This window comes from Physella acuta, unplaced genomic scaffold, assembly GCF_028476545.2.
Source record: "Physella acuta isolate Inbredline_101_S28 unplaced genomic scaffold, ASM2847654v3 ptg001010l, whole genome shotgun sequence".
NCBI classification, from domain to species: Eukaryota; Metazoa; Mollusca; class Gastropoda; family Physidae; genus Physella; species Physella acuta.
In genome coordinates, this window is record NW_026732527.1 from 74,335 (window position 1) to 97,110 (window position 22,776).

Here is a 22,776-nt window from a genome sequence, read left to right on the forward strand (position 1 = left end):
CTGAAAGAGAAACTAGTGAAGATCTACTACTTATTTGAGTTCGGTATAGAATTACTGTTGTACTTTTACTACTTCTAAATACAAAAAATGCAACTTATTAAATAACAAGGTAATTTTTTTTTTTTAATATTCAAGCGATGAATGCCTTTAAGAGTTTAATCTAAAACAAACCCATTGTTTCAAAATTGTCAACGCATTTAAATGCTTGATGAATTAGCAGGTTCTCTACTTTTTTTTTATTATCATGGGACTGATAGAATCAGTGCCGGCGCCGTGTTATTTAGCGCCATGATGCAAAATTTTTAAAACGCCCCTTTTACAAAATTAACTACAAAAACATATGTATAAGAAAACGATTGATTAAAAGCAGTGTTTCTTCCAGACTTTTTTCTCCGGGGGGGGCACTTGAAATTTCGGGGGGGGGGGGCGGTAGACTTTCCTCGGTGGGGGGGGGGGGGGGCTGGAAGAGATGCCTGGAAGAAACTCTGATTAAAAGAGGCGTATTAATTTACTATCAATTGCATGCACGTTATAAGTTCTTGTAGTGTTGGGCTCTCTGCAGACCTCCCAAGATGAATTCCAGAACGGAACTTTTTTACATTTTCCGGTGGAACGGGACGGACACTAGTAAAAGCATGTGTAACAAATATGGTTACCAGCCAGGGGAGGGAAAAATATGAAGTTTTAATTCATTGAGTTGCAGCCCCTGTGGGGTCGTGGCCCTGTTGACGTAGTTGTTTTTTTCATGCTTTTGTGAGCAATGTTACCTGTGTCCCATGTCATGTGACATGGGACTGTGGGTAGTTTCATGCCTAGCCGTGTCGCACACGCAAGGCTGCTGTCTGTGGACACGGTGACCAAGATGTAGACCTAATGAAGGTAGTTATATAAATTATGTTTGTTAAAATACTTATTTGTGTATTCCTGCTAGTGCTGCATGTGCACACTAGTTAGGGTGAGTATTAGTATAAGTATTTATTGTAGTACTACTTATTGGTACTTGTTGGCAGTACTGTGTACTGGCCGAAACATATTTTATTGTTACCCGTGTATATTGTAGCCTACACGTGGTGTTGTCATGAATGTAACTTTTTATTTACATTTGTTTTAGGGCTACAGTTTTTTTTCTTGGCTAGTTTGTTTTCTTGGTTTCCTGTTGCTTCAGTATTTTCTCTTTGAAATCGTCGTACTACTGTGTTGCATCGCCGTCATGGCTCGATGCTGTGAATAAAGGAGTACTTGACAACAACTGTCGGTGTCAGTGTGTTCTTAATCTCAGGGTCAGCCCGTCTTAACCACAACACCTCAGTGGGTAAAAGCATCCCCACTGAGTGAGGGTTACAGATGTGTTTACTATGTAAATTTCATCTCGTTCGGAGGGGGGGGGGGGGCGGTAGACTTCCTTCGGGGGGGGGGGGAGGTTGATATTTTTTTGGGGTGGGGGTCTACATTTTCCGGGAGGGGGGGAGGAGGGCGAAGAGATGCCTTGAAGAAACTCTGAACTTACCTGTTTTAAGCTTGACTGTCTTTAGTTATAATTGTTAAATGTCTGTATCGTATGATTATGTAACGATTTTTTTTTTCAAAAAAAAAAATAAAAAAATAAAAGAGGTTATAAATGATATAGACTCCAGCCCACAATTGTTATATATGAATCCTTTAGGAGAGGGCGAAAAATATGAAAAAGACACATAATTAATTAGATGATTAATTTGCGACTAAGACGATTTTAGACGCATTTTTGAGCTATCTCATACTGTATGCCTACTAACATTAAATATTACAATCTGCAAAGACTACGGATGTATTATCAACTTGATAATGCTAAAAAAAAACCTACCAAACTATTTTGTTTTGAACTTTTGCTCTATATGATTTTTACAATAGGAAATAATAACTTAAAGTTATATTTATAAGTAAACGGTCAACCTAAGGTGCAGGAATTTGAAATGAATGTAAAGTTAAGCAACGAATTATATCCCATTTGGAAATTCAAATACCAAAATTTGATTCAAGGGAAATAGCTTTCACAAGAGTAGCTAAACTAACCAATTAGTGTAACTAAGACATGCTTGAAAAAACACAATAAAACGCTCTAAATTTCATTACCTAATAATTCTAGCAAATCTTTTATATTAATTATGTAACCTTGTCAAATCAGATTCCACTAGACCTTCAACTACACAACAGCCAAATACAAAATACGACACGTTAACACTTCGATACTTTATACCTCCGAAACCATATTAGCAATAGCCTTCTGCCGTTACTCACAAATGTAAACGATCCATCAAAAATTACAAGTACAATATTTTGAGCGACCCGTCATTACAAAACTCTATACATCAGAACAGATATCTAATTCAAAGTCCGAGAAAACACGACTTACAAGCCCTGTTAAAACCCAAATTACATGTGTTTTGTAACGCCCCGTCATGCCCTCGATCGATCACTATATCGACATTAAAATTAGGTAACAGTTTGAAATGTTCGAAATTTAAATCACGAACTTATTTAATCATTTTCTATATCAATTATGTGACACCAAAATAAAAAGGCAAAGTGACTAGTAAAAAGCGCACCGACCTTTCCAAATTATGGAGGTGGGGTTGCCTTTTCACCAACGCGAATAAATATAGCCCTATATATACCTAATTTGTGGATGGGGGCGCAAAATTGATAGTTCGTCCTGGGCGCCGAAATAGATCGCCACTCCTTTGTATATTACCACCCATCTATCTATCTATCTATCTATATATATAATTCTCTTCTTGGAGACGCTAGAAAACACCAAGCTGTAAGCGCGCTCCCTACCACCCCCACCCCTACATGGTCTGGTGAACTGTGGTTCACGCTAAATGTTTACAATCGTAGAGCCGGGTTTAGTGACGGCTATTACGGGCAGATAATGTAGTTTGAAACGATTTTAAACTTAGGGGAGGTAACTACGAGGAGTTTGCTTTCAAGGGGGGTCGGGGTGGGGTAGGGGTTGGGGGAAAGGAGTGGGTATCGTCCATAACGACCATCTGATAGTGTTTTAAAGCAAATATATTCAGTGGCAGCATTGGTACTGTCGAATTCACAAATTATGAATTACTGAAAAGTAGAAAATAAAACAACTAAATAGCGGCGTATGATACGCCGCGGGTCGGCTCGTAGTTTATAAAAGATAATCAAAGTTATTAATTATTAGGTACTTTTTGATAATAGCGATTAAACCTTTTGCGCCCCCTATGATGGCGCCCAATGGGGATCTCCTAGTTCGCCTTATAGGTAGCGCGGGCCCTGGATCAAATCGTAGAGCGTTTGGATGTAAGCCTAATGTTCCCAGTTGACTGTAGGTTGTCCCTGATTGACAAGTGCCTATCACCCCCCCCCCCTTCCACCTTCATACGCAGAGAGCAAAAAACTCTACTTCGGTAGCAATGTCTAAAGAATAGTTTTACTACTTTTATTACTTAGTATTGGAAAAGTTATGTGCGGGTGCCAAATAGTAAAAATCCCAAAAAATAAAACAAAAGACAAATTCAAGTTAACTTCACTGTCAAACTTAGTTGAAATATTTTTGATAACGAAACAAATAACTTCGTCGTCTGCAGTTCTGTAAATTGGGGGGCTCGGAAGTATAAAATTTTTCGAATATTTTAAAATCTTTTGATTGTCCCGAGTTCGGAATCAGGTTAGACGAGGCTGGTTATCTGGAGACATCAGCCCGCTAAAGGGAGAAAACACTACAATCACACATCTGCTGCCATGTTGATTATTCTTGGGTGGAAGCACATTCCAAACAAAGAGCAGACTGAGGACTGAGTCATTGGGCAGTGTTGTATACAACATTTTCACTCGTAATGTTTAAAAGTGTTGGAGCTAATTAAGAACGAAGAAGAAGAAGATTGATCGTATAAAATCACACGATTATTCTATTTTTTAACAGAAGACAATCATTTTTTATCAGCAAATGTTCAAGAACTCAACTAACTGACGGGTCAAATGGTAAAGAATTTTATTTTTAGATTGTCAGCTAAAAAATCTCTTCTTGTATTTTGTCTTTTATTTCTTTAGAGAAAAGCACATGTGCTTAATGTGTTATATTTTATCTTATCTTTTATTTGATCTTTAGAGAAAAGCACAAGTGCTTAATGTGCTGTATTTCATCTTATCTTATATTTTATCTTTAGAGAAAAGCACACGAGCTTAATGTGTTATATTTTTACATCTTTTATTTTATCTTTAGAGAAAAGCACATGTGCTGATGTGCTATATTTTATCTTATCTTTTATTTTATCTTTAGAGAAAAGCACAAGTGCTCAATGTGCTATATTTTATCTTACCTTATATTTTATCTTTAGAGAAAAGCACACGTGCTTAATGTGCTATATTTTTACATCTTTTATTTTATCTTTAGAGAAAAGCACATGTGCTGAGTGTGCTATATTTTATCTTATCTTTTATTTTATCTTTAGAGATAAGCACATGTGCTGAGTGTGCTATATCTTATCTTATCTTTTATTTTATCTTTAGAGATAAGCACGTGTGCTGAGTGTGCTATATTTTATCTTATCTTTTATTTTATCTTTAGTGATAAGCACATGTGCTGATTGTGCTATAGCCTTCCTAAGCTCGGACAACCCCGTGGGTGTCGTCAAGGGAAGCTGCAGGTTCAAAACCCTTCTGGTCGGTTGCGATTATAAAGTTCAAAGTGGGAGCAAAAGTGGTAGCGTCGTGGCAGGTAGGTGGTTGATTGGGGGGTGGTGGAGGGAGGGTTGTTGATTGGTGTTGGGGGTGGCTGGTTGTTGATTGGTGTTGGGAGGGTGTTCAGGGAGGGTTGTTAATTGGTGTTGGGAGGGTGTGGAGGGAGGATTGTTGATTAGTGGGGGGGTGAAGGGAGGGTTGTTGATTGGTGTTGGGGTGGCTGGTTGTTGATTGGTGTTGGGAGGGTGTGGAGGGAGGGTGTTTGATTGGTGTTGGGGGGTGGTGGAGGGAGGGTTGTTGATTGGTGTTCGTTGGGGATTGTGGGGCGTTGATTGGTGTTGGGAGGGTGTGGAGGGAGGGTTGTTGATTGGTGTTGGGAGGGTGTGAAGGGAGGGTGGTTGATTGGTGGGGGGGGGGTGGAGGAAGGGTTGTTGATTGGTGTTGGGAGGGTGTGGAGGGAGGGTTGTTGATTGGTGTTCGTTGATAATGGGTGGGGCGTTGATTGGTGTTGGGGGGTGGTGGAAAGAGGGTTGTTGATTGGTAGGGGGTGGGGGTAGAGAGAGGGTTATTGATTGGTGTTGGGGAGGGGGTGGGTGGTGGAGGGTGGGTTGTTGATTGGTGTTGGGGGGTTGGGTTGGATGTTGATTGGCGTTTGGGGGGTGGGTTGGGCGTTGATTGATGTTAGGTGGGAGGTGTTGTTTGGTGTGTCGTTGGGGGGTGATGTCAAAAGTTATCGTCGTGTTACCATTAAATGGCAGTGTGACTTAAGGCTCCAACTTTTTCACAGTGGTATAATAGACATGACACTGTCACGGTAGACATGACACTGTCACGGTTGTCACAATGTGACATTTTGCCAGATAATGACATGGGTTCGGTGTTGGCGCAATGTGACAAAATGTCAGAATGTGGCAAAATGTCAGATGTTAAAGGCACTATTGTGACAAAAGACATGAAATCTTGGGCAAATAATATGCCATTAAGTAACTTTATGAAAAGTATATGAATCGCACTTGATTTTTAATATTAATTTTCTAAAAAATAGAAAATATTATCGAAAATAAATCAATAACTGGTTATATCTATAATCCAACATTTCACACTATACACACGTTCACTTAAACCTAAGCCTAACCGCTTAACAAAAATTAATAATAAAAGGTTATCAGTCTTTACGTGTTGACAAATGAATGCAGAGGCGTAGCGACCACTCCCGGTGCCCGGGGACAAACTTTCAATTTGTCGCCCCCCCCCCCCCCGATATATTTTTTATATTTATAATACAAAACTGCAGCTAAAATGTGCTTTTAAACTTCTTTTTAAACCCATTTTGTCGCCCCTATGGTCGGCAACCGGGGACATATGTACCCACCCGCTCCCCGTCGCTACGCCATTGATTGAATGGGTCGGTCAAATTGATTTCAGCGCCTAACTCTCGTTTGACCCCCAGCTATGGTGGCGCCACTCTGGGTCCAGGCCTCGTTCATCACACTGGACACCATGCACGATATCCTCAGGGGGGAGTACGTCGCCGTTGGCCTTGTGGGGTCGAAGGTCACTGTACATTCCCGGGCAGGCAAACTCTTGCAGGACCTGGTCTTTGATGCCACTTCGAGTTTCCTGGTAAGTCGTTGGCACATCCCATCACACCAGCACGGTCGGGCATATCCCATTACACCCGCGGGGTCGGGCACATCCCATTACACCCGCGGGGTCGGGCACATCCCATTACACCCGCGGGGTCGGGCATATCCCATTACACCCGCGGGGTCGGGCATATCCCATTACACCCGCGGGGTCGGGCATATCCCATTGCACCCGCGGGGTCGGGCACATCCCATTGCACCCGCTGGGTCGGGCACATCCCATTGCACCCGCGGGGTCGGGCACATCCCATTACACAAGCGGGGTCGGGCACATCCCATTACACCCGCGGGGTCGGGCACATCCCATTGCACAAGTGGGGTCGGGAATATCCCATTACACAAGCGGGGTCGGGAATATCCCATTACACCAGCACGGTCGGGCATATCCCATTACACAAGCGCGGTCGGGCATTCCCATTACTCCAGTGCGGTCGGGCATTCCCATTACTCCAGTGCGGTCGGGCATTCCCATTACACCCGCGGGGTCGGGCATATCCCATTACACCCGCGGGGTCGGGCACATCCCATTACACAAGCGGGGTCGGGAATTACCCCATTACACCAGCACGGTCGGGCATATCCCATTACTCCAGTGCGGTCGGGCATATCCCAGTATGGAAACTCTGCCCTACTCATAAGTTAGGATCCACACAGTGTTTTAGACATTTCTCCAGGAGAAAGGGGCGGTAATAATACCTGGGATAAATATAAATAAATTCAATTTTAAAAATGTAGACAACCAATCTTAAAATTGCCCGCCACTACTTTTATATTACCCCAATCTTCCGCAATCCAGCGTAAATAAAAAAAAAGCATTATTCTAAAACACAAAGCTATTATTTTTTCACCGCAGTATCTAGAACATCATCTTTTCCTGTTCATGCCCAGAAAAGACGTGGAAGAAGAAGTAGAGTTTATCTGTTTTAATGACCTATGCGTACAGGGAGATAGTGTGGTCTGCATTCTTCCCAGCCACCTCTGTTTCCCTAACGTGAGTTAGGTACCCATCAGAGTTGGGTGGTCGGCGTGGTCGATTCGGTAAAGCTCATGGTTGCTACACCAAAAAGTCTCGAGTTCGAACCCTCGGGCAGATGAGGCTCGTTAGCTGGGACAGCAACTCTTCTAGGAGAGTCAACTCCAAAATCAAACAACTGCTGCCTTGTAGTTTGTTCTTGGTTGGACAAAGGCTATGGAAGCAAATCCAATACGAAAAGCAGGCTGAAATCGGAGTAAATGGCCTTAATGGCGCATAACCTGTTGACACGTATCCTTAACTGTGTTGGAGGGGATCCCTTCCAACACTAATATTAAGAACGAAGAAGAAGAAGAAGAGTTGGGTGGACTCAAGGAAGTCTTACTGACTCTAGCTCAGGATCCGAACTCGAGACTTTCAGAGACTTTTCAGTCTCGAAGTCCCTACATACCAGCAAGTTACTGACAGTTAAAACTTCCACTAGGAATCCATACAATTGCCTTCTATGTCCATGTAACACTGACCGCTAACAAACGACCAAACTAACCACACCAACCCGCCTGATGTCCAGGGATTCAGGATCAACCCAACAGAATGCAACGGTCCCTGCCTGATACGTTCGACCAGCATGAGCACCCAGGTGTTCTTCTACCTGCACAGACTGTGTGACCGTACCACGCCGATGGACGGTCCCCCTGGTCCCTCCGTCTGCCAACTGGTGCCAATCGCAATGTTCTTAAGTCACTACCTCATCCTGTGAGTCACAGCTTACTTGTAGAAACAAACACGTTGATCGTTTAGCAAGCAATAATACGGCGCATACATATATCTATATGTTATACATATATCTATATGTTATACATACACACACACACACACACATATATATATATATATATATATATATATATATATATATATATATATATATATATATTATGATATGCCTGTATACTAGTTTCTTGTTAACTTGATACAATGACAAATTTGTATCGGTGAAAATACTAATCACAGTGGATAGTTTTTTTTCCGTTTTCCAGTTTTTTACATAATTGACTTGCATTTTTTAAAATATACAAATAAATGAAATCATATTTGATTTAAATAATACTAATAAACAGAGAAATTCAAATTGAAATTGAATTAATTGAATGAGGAATTGTGTGATTCTTTTGGCGATGATTCAGTTTGTCAGTCAATAATTTGTTTTTCTTTTATCTTGCATTTCGAATACATTTGCAGTTATAAATAGTATTTTAAAGTTAGAAAGATACATTTGCACACACGGAGGCAGTCTTGAGGTTGTGGCAATGCTGATTTGATGTGAGGTAATGTCTACGCGAATATTGGCAATGGATCAGCCCCCCCCCCCCCCAAACTTACAGCGGTGACCATTGCACGTGTTTATTTTACACTGCCGCTTCCAGATATGTTTATCACGTGCTGATTTTGTCCAATGGCAGAGTTCCTGATGACGAGGAGAAAGTAAGAACCAGTTTTATGATCATCATAGTTCGATCAGAGGAGGTCCAAACCTTGCTTGTAAACTCAGGGCTACTAGATGGGTAGGTGATTGGTTGGTGATTGGTGGGTGATTGGTAGGTGATTGGTAGGTGATTGGTTGGTGATTGGTGGGTGATTGGTAGGTGATTGGTGGGTGGTTGGTAGGTGATTGGTAGGTGATTGGTTGGTGATTGGTAGGTGATTGGTTGGTGATTGGTAGCTGATTGGTAGTTGATTGGTTGGTGATTGGTAGGTGATTGGTAGGTGATTGGTAGCTGATTGGTAGGTGATTGGTGGGTGATTGGTGGGTGATTGGTACGTGATTGGTAGGTGATTGGTGGGTGACTGGTAGGTGATTGATTGGGTAGGTGATTGGTTGGTGATTGGTTGGTGATTGATAGGTGATTGGTTGGTGATTGGTGGGTGATTGGTAGGTGATTGGTTGGTGATTGATTGGGTAGGTGATTGGTTGGTGATTGGTGGGTGATTGGTAGGTGATTGGTGGGTGGTAGGTGATTGGTAGGTGATTGGTAGGTGATTGGTAGGTGATCGATAGGTGGGTGGTTGGTAGGTGATTGGTTGGTGATTGGTTGGTGATTGGTTGGTGATTGGTAGGTGATTGTTAGGTGATCGATAGGTGGGTGGTTGGTAGGTGATTGGTTGGTGATTGGTTGGTGATTCGTAGGTGATTGGTTGGCGATTGGTAGGTGATTGGTGGGTGATTGGTAGGTGATTGGTAGGTGATTGGTAAATGATCGATAGGTGATTGGTAGGTGATTGGTAGGTGATTGGTAGGTGATCGATAGGTGGGTGGTTGGTAGGTGATTGGTTGGTGATTGGTTGGTGATTCGTAGGTGATTGGTTGGTGATTGGTAGGTGATTGGTTGGGTGTGATTGGTAGGTGATTGGTAGGTGATTGGTTGGTGATTGGTTGATGATTGGATGAGTATGATTGGTTGGTGATTCGTAGGTGATTGGTAGGTGATTGGTTGGGTGTGATTGGTAGGTGATTGGTAGGTGATTGGTAGGTGATTGGTAGGTGATTGGTTGGGTGTGATTGGTAGGTGATTGGTAGTCTAGAACTTTACCTGGGACTCTAGATTACTTTAATATATCCTGAGACCTGGTGTGCCCGAACAGGAAGATGAAGCGGCCCTGGTACTACGCATCATGTGACCGAACCTGGGCCATAGGTCACGTGGCCGTGACCATGCACATTCAAGAGGTCAAGGGCTTCCTGTCGTTCGGCTGTTACGTGTACGGCGTCTCACGGTACGGGATGTACGTGAACCCAGCTCAAGGTAGCGGGGACAGGGTGAGTCAACCCTGTTCAAGGTCGCGGGGAGAGGGTGAGTCGTAGCAGTTAGCTAGGGCTCGAGAATCTAGTAGATTGTTCCGCGATAAAGTACACATGTTGGTCGAGGAGACGTAAACGTCTTGTGGAATCCCATAGCACAGGTTAGGAAATTGCTCGATTCTACATTCTGGTTTTTTTTTTAGCGTTTCCTAATTTCTTAATTCGACACGACTAAACTAATTGCTTCAAAACACCATCCGTAGATCGCGGTATCTAAATACGACTATCTGCCCCATGAAAGCAGCCGTTCTTGACAATATTTTACGGACTACGGCAAATTCTTAGTTATTTTTCTTTACCTCCCACTTATTTTCAAATCGGTTAAAAACTTTAGTACCTGCCCCAAATAGACTTCACTAGATCGACTGTCTCCGCGATTGTAAACTTTCGACGTGAACATCGGCTCACCAGACTGGTCGGTTGAGAGCGTCTAGCAGTCTAGCTAGTTATTTCCCTTTCTGTTATTGAATAATATAGTAATCTATCGAGTGATTAGTTACGAAACTGTTTATTTGATTTTTAATGACTAATTAAACATCTAATTAAATTTAAAAAAAAATTAGATAGACTTGTATTGTCATCGAAGTGGAACGAATCTGAAAAGTGTGAACGAAATCGCTGCATTGGAAGTGGGTCAACATTGAGTTACAAGATTTGACACAAACCCACAAACAAACTACAAACAAACAGACGTTGCGAACTAAATAAGAGCTTGTAAAAACGAAGAAGAACGAGAAACGAATGCAATTGAAATGACGATTTATTTGTGTTAATTTTAACTGTATGTGAAGGCGGGGGGGGGGGGGGGTTATTTTGTATGTGTCGAATCTTACATTTATGACTGTTGTAGTGACAATGTGTATGCCAGTGTATGCTCATACTATGCTAATGAGATCTCATATGTGTGCCATAATAAATGCATGTGTCGGCTGTTGTGTGTGTTTGTGTGATTTTCTGGGTGTACTTGTATATTTCTTGTTCTCACGTCGAAGACCACGTGTGTGTGTGTTTTTCGATGTGACCATGTGTGTGTGTGGGACGGAGTGGTCTAGCGGTAGAGAGCTGGACTGCTAACCCGAAAGCCTCGAGTTCGAATCCGGGTTCAAGTCAGTAGACCGTCCCTGAGTCCACCCAACTCTGATGGATACCTAAGTCAAGTTAGGGAAAGTAAAGGCGGCTGGGCATAGTGCTGACCACACTATCTCTTCATATGCCGAGGTCACAGAAACAAGTGAACTCTACTTCACTTGCCCCATAGACCGTCAGGTTTGAAAGGGAAACTTTACTTTTTTTTTGTATGTTGGTGTGTGTGTCAAGTGACTTTATGTGAACTGCCCAGAAGCTAGATATGTATAGAAGGTGCAACAAACATCTATAGTTACTCACACTAAAGATATAGAAGGTGCAACAAACATCTATAGTTACTCACACTAACAATAACTCATGTTCATACTCCACTCATCACAATCTACAGCGAACTGAATGTGATGACCGTTCTGTCGACATCATGTGTAACCAGAAGCCTGCAAACAATACTGGTCAGTTCGATATATATATATATATATATATATATATATATATATATATATATATATATATATATATATATATATATATATATATATATATATATACATACATACATGCAAACAATATAGTTATGTGTTTGAAATATAAACATATATGTATATATAATATATATAAAACATGTAAGAAAATGTACTTGTATTTTACCGTTTCAGTGATCAAGAAGTCTTGTAGTAAAAGCAAGGATTGCCCTGCTGGTAGATTCTCTTTCTCCTGTTTATACAGTAAGTCATAGACTTGACTTTATACAGTAAGTCATAGACTTGACTTTATACAGTAAGTCATAGACTTGACTTTATACAGTAAGTCATAGACTTGACTTTAAACAGGAAGTCATAGACTTGACTTTATACAGTAAGTCATAGACTTGACTTTATACAGTAAGTCATAGATTTGACTTTATACAGTAAGTCATAGACTTGACTTTATACAGTAAGTCATAGACTTGACTTTATACAGTAAGTCATAGACTTGACTTTATACAGTAAGTCATAGACTTGACTTTATACAGTAAGTCATAGACTTGACTTTATACAGTAAGTCATAGACTTGACTTTATACAGTAAGTCATAAACTTGATTTTATACAGTAAGTCACAAACTTGACTTTATACAGGCACAAACTTAACTTTATACAGTAAATCATAAACTTGACTTAATACAGTCACAAACTTGACTTTATACAGTAGGTCATAAACTTGACTTTATACAGTAGGTCATAAACTTGACTTTATACAGTAAGTCATAGACTTGACTTTATACAGTAAGTCATACACGTCATAAGCTTGACTTTACAGTAGGTCATTAAATTGACTTGATTCAGTAAGTAATAAACCTGACTTTATACAGTAGGTCACAAACTTGACTTTATACAGTAAGTCATAAACTTGACTTTATACAATAGGTCACAAACTTGACTTTATACAGTAAGTCATAAACTTGACTTTATACAGTAGGTCATAAACTTGACTTTATACAGTCACAAACTTAACTTTATACAGTAAATCATAAACTTGACTTTATACACTCACAAACTTGACTTTATACAGTAAGTCATAAACTTGACTTTATACAGTAGGTCACAAACTTGACTTTATACAGTAAGTCATAAAATTGACTTTATACAGTAGGTCACAAACTTGACTTTATACAGTAAGTCATACACTTGACTTTATATAGTAGGTCACAAACTTGACTTTATACAGTAAGTCATAAACTTGACTTTATACAGTAGGTCATAAACTTGACTTTATACAGTCTCAAACTTAACTTTAAACAGTTAATCATAAACTTGACTTTATACACTCACAAACGTGACTTTATACAGTAAGTCATAAACTTGACTTTATACAGTAGGTCACAAACTTGACTTTATACAGTAAGTCATAAACTTGACTTTATACAGTAGGTCATAAACTTGACTTTATACAGTCACAAACTTAACTTTATACAGTAAATCATAAACTTGACTTTATACACTCACAAACTTGACTTTATACAGTAAGTCATAAACTTGACTTTATACTGCGAGCCACAAACTGGACGTTCGTTCTAGTTGTATGTCCAGATGTCCACTGGATGTACGTATATCAATTACTTTCGTTTAACATTGATTTCTTATAATGACACGATGATCACTTAATATGTTTCCACTGTATCTTCTAGCAGTAAATTTAAAAAAAAACATCAAACGCCTCCCTATTTTGTTTTGTTCCAATGGTTTACGTTTTACCAAAGATCTTACCAGTAAATAAGCACACAAATTCCTCGCTTCTATATTGTTTACCACCGAAGAAATTCACCCATCATCTCCTCTTTATATGGCCCCACCAACTGACCTACTGACCAAAGACCTCTGAGTTCCTCTATACTACCTCCCACCAAATGACCTACTGACCAAAGACCTCTGAGTTCCTCTATACTACCTCCCACCAAATGACCTACTGACCAAAGACCTCTGAATTCCTCTATACTACCTCCCACCAAATGACCTACTGACCAAAGACCTCTGAGTTCCTCTATACTACCTCCCACCAAATGACCTACTGACCAAAGACCTCTGAGTTCCTCTATACTACCTCCCACCAAATGACCTACTGACCAAAGACCTCTGAATTCCTCTATACTACCTCCCACCAACTGACCTACTGACCAAAGACCTCTGAGTTCCTCTATACTACCTCCCACCAAATGACCTACTGAACAAAGACCTCTGAGTTCCTCTATACTACCTCCCACCAAATGACCTACTGAACAAAGACCTCTGAGTTCCTCTATACTACCTCCCACCAAATGACCTACTGACCAAAGACCTCTGAATTCCTCTATACTACCTCCCACCAAATGACCTACTGACCAAAGACCTCTGAGTTCCTCTATACTACCTCCCACCAACTGACCTACTGACCAAAGACCTCTGAGTTCCTCTATACTACCTCCCACCAAATGACCTACTGACCAAAGACCTCTGAGTTCCTCTATACTACCTCCCACCAACTGACCTACTGACCAAAGACCTCTGAGTTCCTCTATACTACCTCCCACCAAATGACCTACTGAACAAAGACCTCTGAGTTCCTCTATACTACCTCCCACCAAATGACCTACTGACCAAAGACCTCTGAATTCCTCTATACTACCTCCCACCAACTGACCTACTGACCAAAGACCTCTGAGTTCCTCTATACTACCTCCCACCAAATGACCTACTGAACAAAGACCTCTGAGTTCCTCTATACTACCTCCCACCAAATGACCTACTGAACAAAGACCTCTGAGTTCCTCTATACTACCTCCCACCAAATGACCTACTGACCAAAGACCTCTGAATTCCTCTATACTACCTCCCACCAAATGACCTACTGACCAAAGACCTCTGAGTTCCTCTATACTACCTCCCACCAACTGACCTACTGACCAAAGACCTCTGAGTTCCTCTATACTACCTCCCACCAAATGACCTACTGACCAAAGACCTCTGAGTTCCTCTATACTACCTCCCACCAACTGACCTACTGACCAAAGACCTCTGAGTTCCTCTATACTACCTCCCACCAAATGACCTACTGAACAAAGACCTCTGAGTTCCTCTATACTACCTCCCGCCAAATGACCTACTGACCAAAGACCTCTGAGTTTCCCTATGTTTTCTCCCACCAACTGACCTACTGGCCAATGACCTCTCTATTTTCTCCCTCCAGTTGACCTACTGGCCAATGACCTCTCTATTTTCTCCCTCCAGTTGACCTACTGGCCAATGACCTCTCTATTTTCTCCCACCAAATGACCTACTTACCAAAGACCTCTCTATTTTCTCCCACCAGTTGACCTACTGGCCAATGACCTCTCTATTTTCTCCCACCAAATGACCTACTGACCAAAGACCTCTCTATTTTCTCCCACCAGTTGACCTGCTGCCAGAGGCGAAGACCGTTAACCCTGAGTTCCTCTGCTCTGGCACCGACATGTGTAATGAGACTACCAGCCTTCAGGTGGTCTTCAAACGACCTCTCTCCTTTCTCTCCGTCCACGTGGTTTTTCAAAACAAGGGTAAGGGCTCCGAGTAATAGGTAAAGTAAGATAAAGGTTATTGCCTTAAGGAGTAGATTATTGAACTAAGGCAGGGGTTCCCGACCCTGTGCCCGCGGGCGCCATGGCGCCCGCTGAACAATTCGTATGTGCCCGCCTCTCACTATTCGACAGAGACAGAATTTTTTTCAAAAACATTATTTTAAAATATGATTTGTTTTTATTCATTTGTTTCAGTTTTAATTTTTTTTGACTGCCTAGGTTTATTAAATATGTTCGATACTTGTCCCAACTTGTCTAGCGGCGAGCCAGACTGCACTATTTACGTTTTGTAAATACATTTCTCTGTGTGTATGCAATTTGAAAAAATGCTAAATAATTTTATTATTTTGAAACATTTTGTTTATTATTTATTAATACATTATGACTATAATAAAATAAGAAAATAAATTATGGGGAAAATGACAAGTTATGGAAAGAGTTTGTCGATTTAAAATAGGTGGTGCCCGCCACCCTACCGATATTTTAGAATGTGCTCTAGAGTTAAAAAAGGTTGGGAACCCCTGCCCTAAGGAGTAAGATAAAGATTATTGCCTTAAGGAGCAGGTATAGTAAAAAAAGTATATAGTTCAAGGAATGAGTAGTGCAGAGGCGTAGCCAGGGAGCGGGGGGCGGGGGTGCGGACCGCACCTGGTGACACCATTTAGGGGGGTGACACCAAGGCAAAAAAATAGTAAAATATGTAGAGAAAAATTTGAGGAAGGGGGGGGGGGGTGCAAATCAAAAGTTTGAGATGGGGGGTGCAAATCGAAAACTGAAAGTTTGTCCCTGGAAAAAGTCGCTACGCCTCTGAGGGGGTGACACCATTAAGTGACACCCGACCTCGCTACGCCACTGCAGTAGGGCCTATCGCTAGAGAAAGTTTTTTTGCTTTAAATTATTTTAAGAAACACAGTTTAGATCCCAAAATGGGAAAATATAACAACATGAAGTAGCAAATATTATTTAAAAAAAAAAAGAAAAAATATTTTTCTTTTCATACTAGCAAACAAAAATCGCCAAAAAAATTAGGTGCCAAAGTAAATCTAATTGAGAAAATGGGATGAAGCCCTGAATAAAATTCGCACTGTATTTTAAATTATTTTAGTTTAAAAAAAAGCAAACACGGTTATTGCGATTTTTAAACAAGATATGATTGTAATTCTAGTTACATTTGTTGACAAGATAATATACCCTGTGGTAAGCAATTTAGTGACCTTTAGTCCTTTGTGTTAGAAAATGTGTATGTTATCGAGAAAATAGTACTTTTCACGTAGGTAGACAAACTTTCATACATAGATGTATAGATTCTATTCTCTTAATTCTACAACAAAAAAATAATTTTCGGTGATTCCCATTTCTCAATAAACCGGGAGTGATCTCCCCTAAACTTTCTCGAATATTCTTATATAAAACAACAGGGAATGGGAACTCGGTATATAGCTATGATTTTAAATCCATTTTAAATACTTAAACTTCTTAAAATAGAATAGAATCTCCTAGAAAAAAAGAATTGCGCACCAAGCGAACGCCAAAACAAAATGTGCATAATAGTGCGGAATATTATTAGTACTTTATAAATTTACATGCGTTTTTTGAGAAATCGGAAATAGCGTAAATTACTACTTCCGGTCAACGGAAATTTGATAGAAGGTAGAGGATTAGATCTTTTACTTACGTGTGAAATTTCATTTATCTATCTGAAATAGTTCTCAAGTTATAGGCTTTTGAAAAATTATAAATGAAAAAAGTACCACTTCCGGTTATCGGAAATCGCTCAAAAGTTGATACGGATCTACGATTTTGATAAAATACTTATATATGAAATTTCATCAACCTAGCTTTAAGGGTACTCAAGTTATCGTGTTTACGCACACACACACAGACAGACACACAGACATACGGACAAGATTGCTAAATTATGTTTTTCCGTATCAGTGAGGCGCCCCTGACCCCCCCCCCCCCCTTTATTCCTTCTGCGGCTTCCAATCTCAAACAGCCCGGCCTTCAACATTTTTACCTGACCTTGACCTCTCCAGAAGCCGACTACGAGGTCGCCCTGTACTACGTCCGCGCCGCTGGGCTGAAGGACAGGAAGTGCCCCAACCAGCGCGCGTACGTCATAGACGTCAGGGAGATCGCCATAGAGTGTGAGCTGCCCAGTCTTGTCGAGGGGTTCGCCGTCACCTTCAACCGTAGTCTCGTCGTCTGCTCGTTGTACGTGAACGGAGGTAAGGTCGCGGTACTAATGGTAAGGTCACGGTACTGAGGTAAGGTTATGGTACTGGAGGTAAGGTCACGGTACTGAGGTAAGGTCACGGTACTGGACGTAAGGTCACGGTACTGGACGTAAGGTCACGGTACTGGAGGTAAGGTCACGGTACTGAGGTAAGGTCACGGTACTGGAGGTAAGGTCACGGTACTGAAGGTAAGGTCACGGTACTGAAGGTAAGGTCTCGGTACTGGAGGTAAGGTCACGGTACTGAGGTAAGGTCACGGTACTGGAGGTAACGTCTCGGTATTGGAGGTAAGGTCACGGTACTGAGGTAAGGTCTCGGTACTGGAGGTAAGGTCACGGTACTGAAGTAAGGTTACGGTACTGGAGGTAACGTCTCGGTATTGGAGGTAAGGTCACGGTACTGAAGGTAAGGTCTCGGTACTGGAGGTAAGGTCACGGTACTGAGGTAAGGTCACGGTACTGGAGGTAACGTCTCGGTATTGGAGGTAAGGTCACGGTACTGAGGTAAGGTCTCGGTACTGGAGGTAAGGTCACGGTACTGAAGTAAGGTTACGGTACTGGAGGTAACGTCTCGGTATTGGAGGTAAGGTCACGGTACTGAGGTAAGGTCTCGGTACTGGAGGTAAGGTCACGGTACTGAAGTAAGGTTACGGTACTGGAGGTAACGTCTCGGTATTGGAGGTAAGGTCTCGGTACTGGAGGTAAGGTCACGGTACTGGAGGTAATGTCACGGTACTGGACGTAACACTAATACGCAATAGTGAAATCTGCAATATCTTGGTGGAGTGTCAGAAACTCTCTAATCTTGGTGGAGTGTCAGGCTACCCTAAAATCAGAAACTCAATTCTTGGTGGAGTGTCAGGCTACCCTAAAATCAGAAACTCAATTCTTGGTGGAGTGTCAGGCTACCCTAAAATCAGAAACTCAATTCTTGGTGGAGTGTCAGGCTACCCTAAAATCAGAAACTCAATTCTTGGTGGAGTTTCAGGCTAAAGTCAGAAACTCTCAAATATTGGTGGAGTGTCAGAAACTCGAAACTAGGTGGAATGTCAGGCTACCTTAATGGAAGTAACTCAAAATTTGTAGAATAATCTATTCTCCCTAGCTGTGAGTGGTGTGCTCTACCACTAGACCCAGCTGTCCCATCTTCTCTTCTAGGCCGGGACGTCTCGTCCCATCTGGGGGCGATTGTCGTCCCTGTCCCATCTTCTCTTCTAGGCCGGGACGTCTCGTCCCATCTGGGGGCGATTGTCGTTATCGAGGACACGGTGGACGTCAAGTATAGCCAGGTGGTGTCCACCATGCAGGTCAACTTCAACGGAACCTGCACGCAGATCAGCGAACCTGGCAAGCTCATCACCGTGGAGATGAACTTTTACAACGTGAGAAAACTCAACCACATCACGATTATCATTAACAGTAAGGATGTTTTTACAGTGGACTAATTATTGTAAGGGAGGCTGTTTGTTTGTTTGTTTGTTTATTTGTTTGTTTGGATCTTTGTTCGTTCGTTTTTGTTTTGTTTTGTTTGTTTGTTTGTTCGTTTGTTTTTTTGTTTTTTTGTTTGTTTGTTTTTTTGTTCGTTTGTTTGTTTGTTTGTTTTTGTTTGTTTATTAGTTTGTTTGTTTGTTTGTTCGTTTGTTTGTTTGTTTGTTTGTTTGTTTGTTTGTTTGTTTGTTTGTTTATTTGTTCGTTTGTTTGTTTATTTATTTGTTTGTTTGTTTGTTTGTTTGTTTGTTTGTTTGTTTATTTGTTTATTTGTTTGTTTGTTTGTTTGTTTGTTTGTTTGTTTGTTTGTTTGTTTGTTTGTTTGTTTGTTTGTTTGTTTGTTTGTTGTTTTGTTTGATTGTTTGTTTGTTTGTTTGTTTGTTTGTTTTGTTTGTTTGCTTGCTTGTTTTTTTTAATTTGTAAGCCTGCTTGCTTGTTTACTTGCTTGTTTGTTTATTTGTTTGTTTGTTTGTTCGTTCGTTTTTTTGTTTGTTTGTATGTTTACTTGTATGTTTGTTTTTTTGTTTGTTTGTTTGTTTGTTTGTTTTTTGTTTGTTTGTTTGTTTGTTTGTTTGTTTGTTTGTTTGTTTGTTTGTTTGTTTGTTTGTTTGTTTGTTTGTTTGTTTGTTTGTTTGTTCGTTTGTTTGTTTGTTTGTTTGTTTGCTTGTTTTGTTTGTTTGCTTGCTTGTTTGCTTGTTTGTTTGCTTGTTTTGTTTGTTTGTTTGCTTGCTTGCTTTTTTTTAAATTTGTACGCTTGCTTGCTTGTTTACTTGCTTGTTTGTTTGTTAGTTAGTTAATTAGTTATAGTTAGATTGTTTGTTTGTTTGTTTATTTGTTTATTTGTTTGTTTGTTTGTTTGTTTGTTTGTTTGTTTGTTTGATTTTTTGTTTGTTTGTTTGTTTGTTTGTTTGTTTGTTTGTTTGTTTGTTTGTTTGTTTGTTTGTTTGTTTGTTTGTTTGTTTGTTTGTTTGTTTGTTTGTTTGTTTGTTTGTTTGTTTGTTTGTTTGTTTGTTTGTTTGTTTGTTTGTTTGTTTGTTTGTTTGCTTGTTTGTTTGCTTGTTTGTTTGCTTGTTTGTTTGCTTGTATGTTTGCTTGTTTGTTTGCTTGTTTGTTTCATTGTTTGTAAGATAAACAAAGTAGAAAAAGTCACTTACGTTTTGATACAAAGTTGACGTTAATGTTTTAAGGTTTAATAAGATGTGAGAGCTACAGCTAAAGTAAGATGTTGGTTAAGGGCAAGAGCTTAAAATTGAGGCTGAGATCCTGGAGTAGAGCTTGACACATGTAAGGAATTAGTTTAAAACCGTAGCTGGGTCACAGAGGATTATAAGAGACGTGTTAGCAGAGTTGTTAAGTATTACAGACTTGCTCAGTTGTTAAGTATTACAGACTTACTCAGTTGTTATTTATTACAGACTTGCGTGTACAATTTTTGTCATTTGTTTTTAAGATCAGCCGGTAATGTTGTAAAAGCTGTTTGTAAACATTGTTTAGGATCATCCGTCATTCTAAAAGCTGTTTGTGAACATTAGAACCACCTATCCTTCTAAAAGCTGTGAAAACTAGAACCACCTATCCTTCTAAAAGCTATGAAAACTAGAGCCACCTATCCTTCTAAAAGCTGTGTAAACTAGAACCACCTATCCTTCTAAAAGCTGTGAAAACTAGAACCACCTATCCTTCTAAAAGCTGTGAAAACTAGAACCACCTATCCTTCTAAAAGTTGTGTAAACTAGAGCCACCTATTCTTCTAAAAGCTGTGAAAACTAGAACCACCTATCTATCTAAAAGCTGTTTGTGAACATTAGAACCACCAATCCTTCTAAAAGTTTTGAAAACTAGAATCACCTTTCCTTCTAACAGCTGTTTGTAAACATTTAAACCACCTATCCTTCTAAAAGCTATGTAAACTAGAGCCACCTATCCTTCTAAAAGCCATGAAAACTAGAGCCACCTATCCTTCCAAAAGCCATGAAAACTAGTGCCACCTATCCTTCTAAAAGTTGTGTAAACTAGAGCCACCTATGCTTCTAAAAGTTGTGTAAACTAGAGCCACCTATCCTTCTAAAAGTTGTGTAAACTAGAGCCACCTATGCTTCTAAAAGTTGTGTAAACTAGAGCCACCTATCCTTCTAAAAGTTGTGTAAACTAGAACCACCTATCCTTCTAAAAGTTGTGTAAACTAGAGCCACCTATCCTTCTAAAAGCTATGAAAACTAGAGCCCCCTGTCCTTCTAACAGTTGTTTGTGAACATTAGAACCACCTATCCTTCTAAAAGTTGTGTAAATTAGAGCCACCTATCCTTCTAAAAGTTGTGTAAACTAGAACCACCTATCCTTCTAAAAGTTGTGTAAACTAGAACCACCTATCCTTCTAAAAGTTGTGTAAACTAGAACCACCTATTCTTCTAAAAGTTGTGTAAACTAGAGCCACCTATCCTTCTAACAGCTGTTTGTGAAAATTAGAACCACCTATCCTTCTAAAAGTTGTGTAAACTAGAGCCACCTATCCTTCTAAAAGTTGTGTAAACTAGAACCACCTATCCTTCTAAAAGTTGTGTAAACTAGAACCACTTATCCTTCTAAAAGCTGTGTAAACTAGAGCCACCTATCCTTCTAAAAGCTGTTTGTGAACATTAGAACCACCTATCCTTCTAAAAGTTGTGTAAACTAGAGCCACCTATCCTTCTAAAAGTTGTGTAAACTAGAGCCGCCTATCCTAAAAGCTGTTAATGTTAACATCTCCCAGCCGAAGAGACAGTTAATACCCCCGAGTTCACTGTGAAAGTATTCAGCACGGAAAACAGTTTGATCAGAGAGTACAAGTCGAGCAGCGCCACCGACCAGAGATCGTCCTTGCATCAACTGTTTCTCGCCAAGTCGTACTCCGTCTCTTCTATCTACATCCTAGCGGAAGGTTTCCTGGCCCTCTGTGGCGTGCAAGCTTACGGCGGTGAGTCTATTTGTTGAATGAAAATAAGAAAATTTAGTTGGACCAGTTTGGGCATACCCCTCCCCTTTTTCAAACCTATCTGAGTTGATCAAACTTCATATCTCATTTTTTTATTTTACTCTGCTGTTGGTGACACCAACTAATAAAGACAAAACTTAAACTTGTTCTAACTTGTTCTTGGTCAGGTTCTTGCTCTTTATGTACAAAACGTCATCAACTAAGACGTTTTTGAATAAACAAATGAGGTTTTCTTTAGACAAACGTGTGTTTGATAACGTCCGTGAATAAGGACAAGAAAAGTTTGTTGATTTATGGGTTCTGTCGTCAATCGTGATGACAAGATAGCCTCCCTTACCATTTAAATAGAGTTCCGCCTCCCATTTAGAACTTTTAGAATTTAAACCAGTACACCGTTTCTTCTTTGGTTTTATTTTTAAGAAAACGTACACGTCTCTTGTAGAATACAATTGTAGTAAATGTCAGGACCCACGGCTTGTGCTAGTCTTTTATAACCAATAAAAACAACAACAGAGAAGCAACAACAATAAAACAACAACAACAGAGAATCAACAACAATAAAACAACAACAACAGAGAATCAACAACAATAAAACAACAACAACAGAGTATCAACAACAATAAAACAACAACAACAGAGTATCAACAACAATAAAACAACAACAGCAGAGAATCAACAACAATAAAACAACAACAACAGAGAAGCAACAACAATACAACAACAACAACAAACCCCCTACTCCTGTTTTTTTCCA

The 22,776-nt window shown here is 40.2% G+C and overlaps 1 protein-coding gene across 1 annotated transcript in view; it reads left to right on the forward strand.

The window, feature by feature from the left end:
* The window catches only part of LOC131954539 (uncharacterized), a 29,103-nt gene that overhangs the window by 2,531 nt on the left and 3,796 nt on the right, over positions 1-22,776 (forward strand). The window contains exons 4-14 of the mRNA XM_059318301.1: positions 3,935-3,993; positions 4,580-4,729; positions 6,143-6,315; positions 7,883-8,067; positions 8,739-8,876; positions 9,955-10,129; positions 11,646-11,709; positions 15,163-15,306; positions 17,364-17,555; positions 18,782-18,982; positions 21,801-22,004. Coding sequence (XP_059174284.1) covers positions 3,935-3,993; positions 4,580-4,729; positions 6,143-6,315; positions 7,883-8,067; positions 8,739-8,876; positions 9,955-10,129; positions 11,646-11,709; positions 15,163-15,306; positions 17,364-17,555; positions 18,782-18,982; positions 21,801-22,004 — 1,685 coding nt within the window. The remainder of the gene's footprint in view (positions 1-3,934; positions 3,994-4,579; positions 4,730-6,142; positions 6,316-7,882; positions 8,068-8,738; positions 8,877-9,954; positions 10,130-11,645; positions 11,710-15,162; positions 15,307-17,363; positions 17,556-18,781; positions 18,983-21,800; positions 22,005-22,776) is intronic.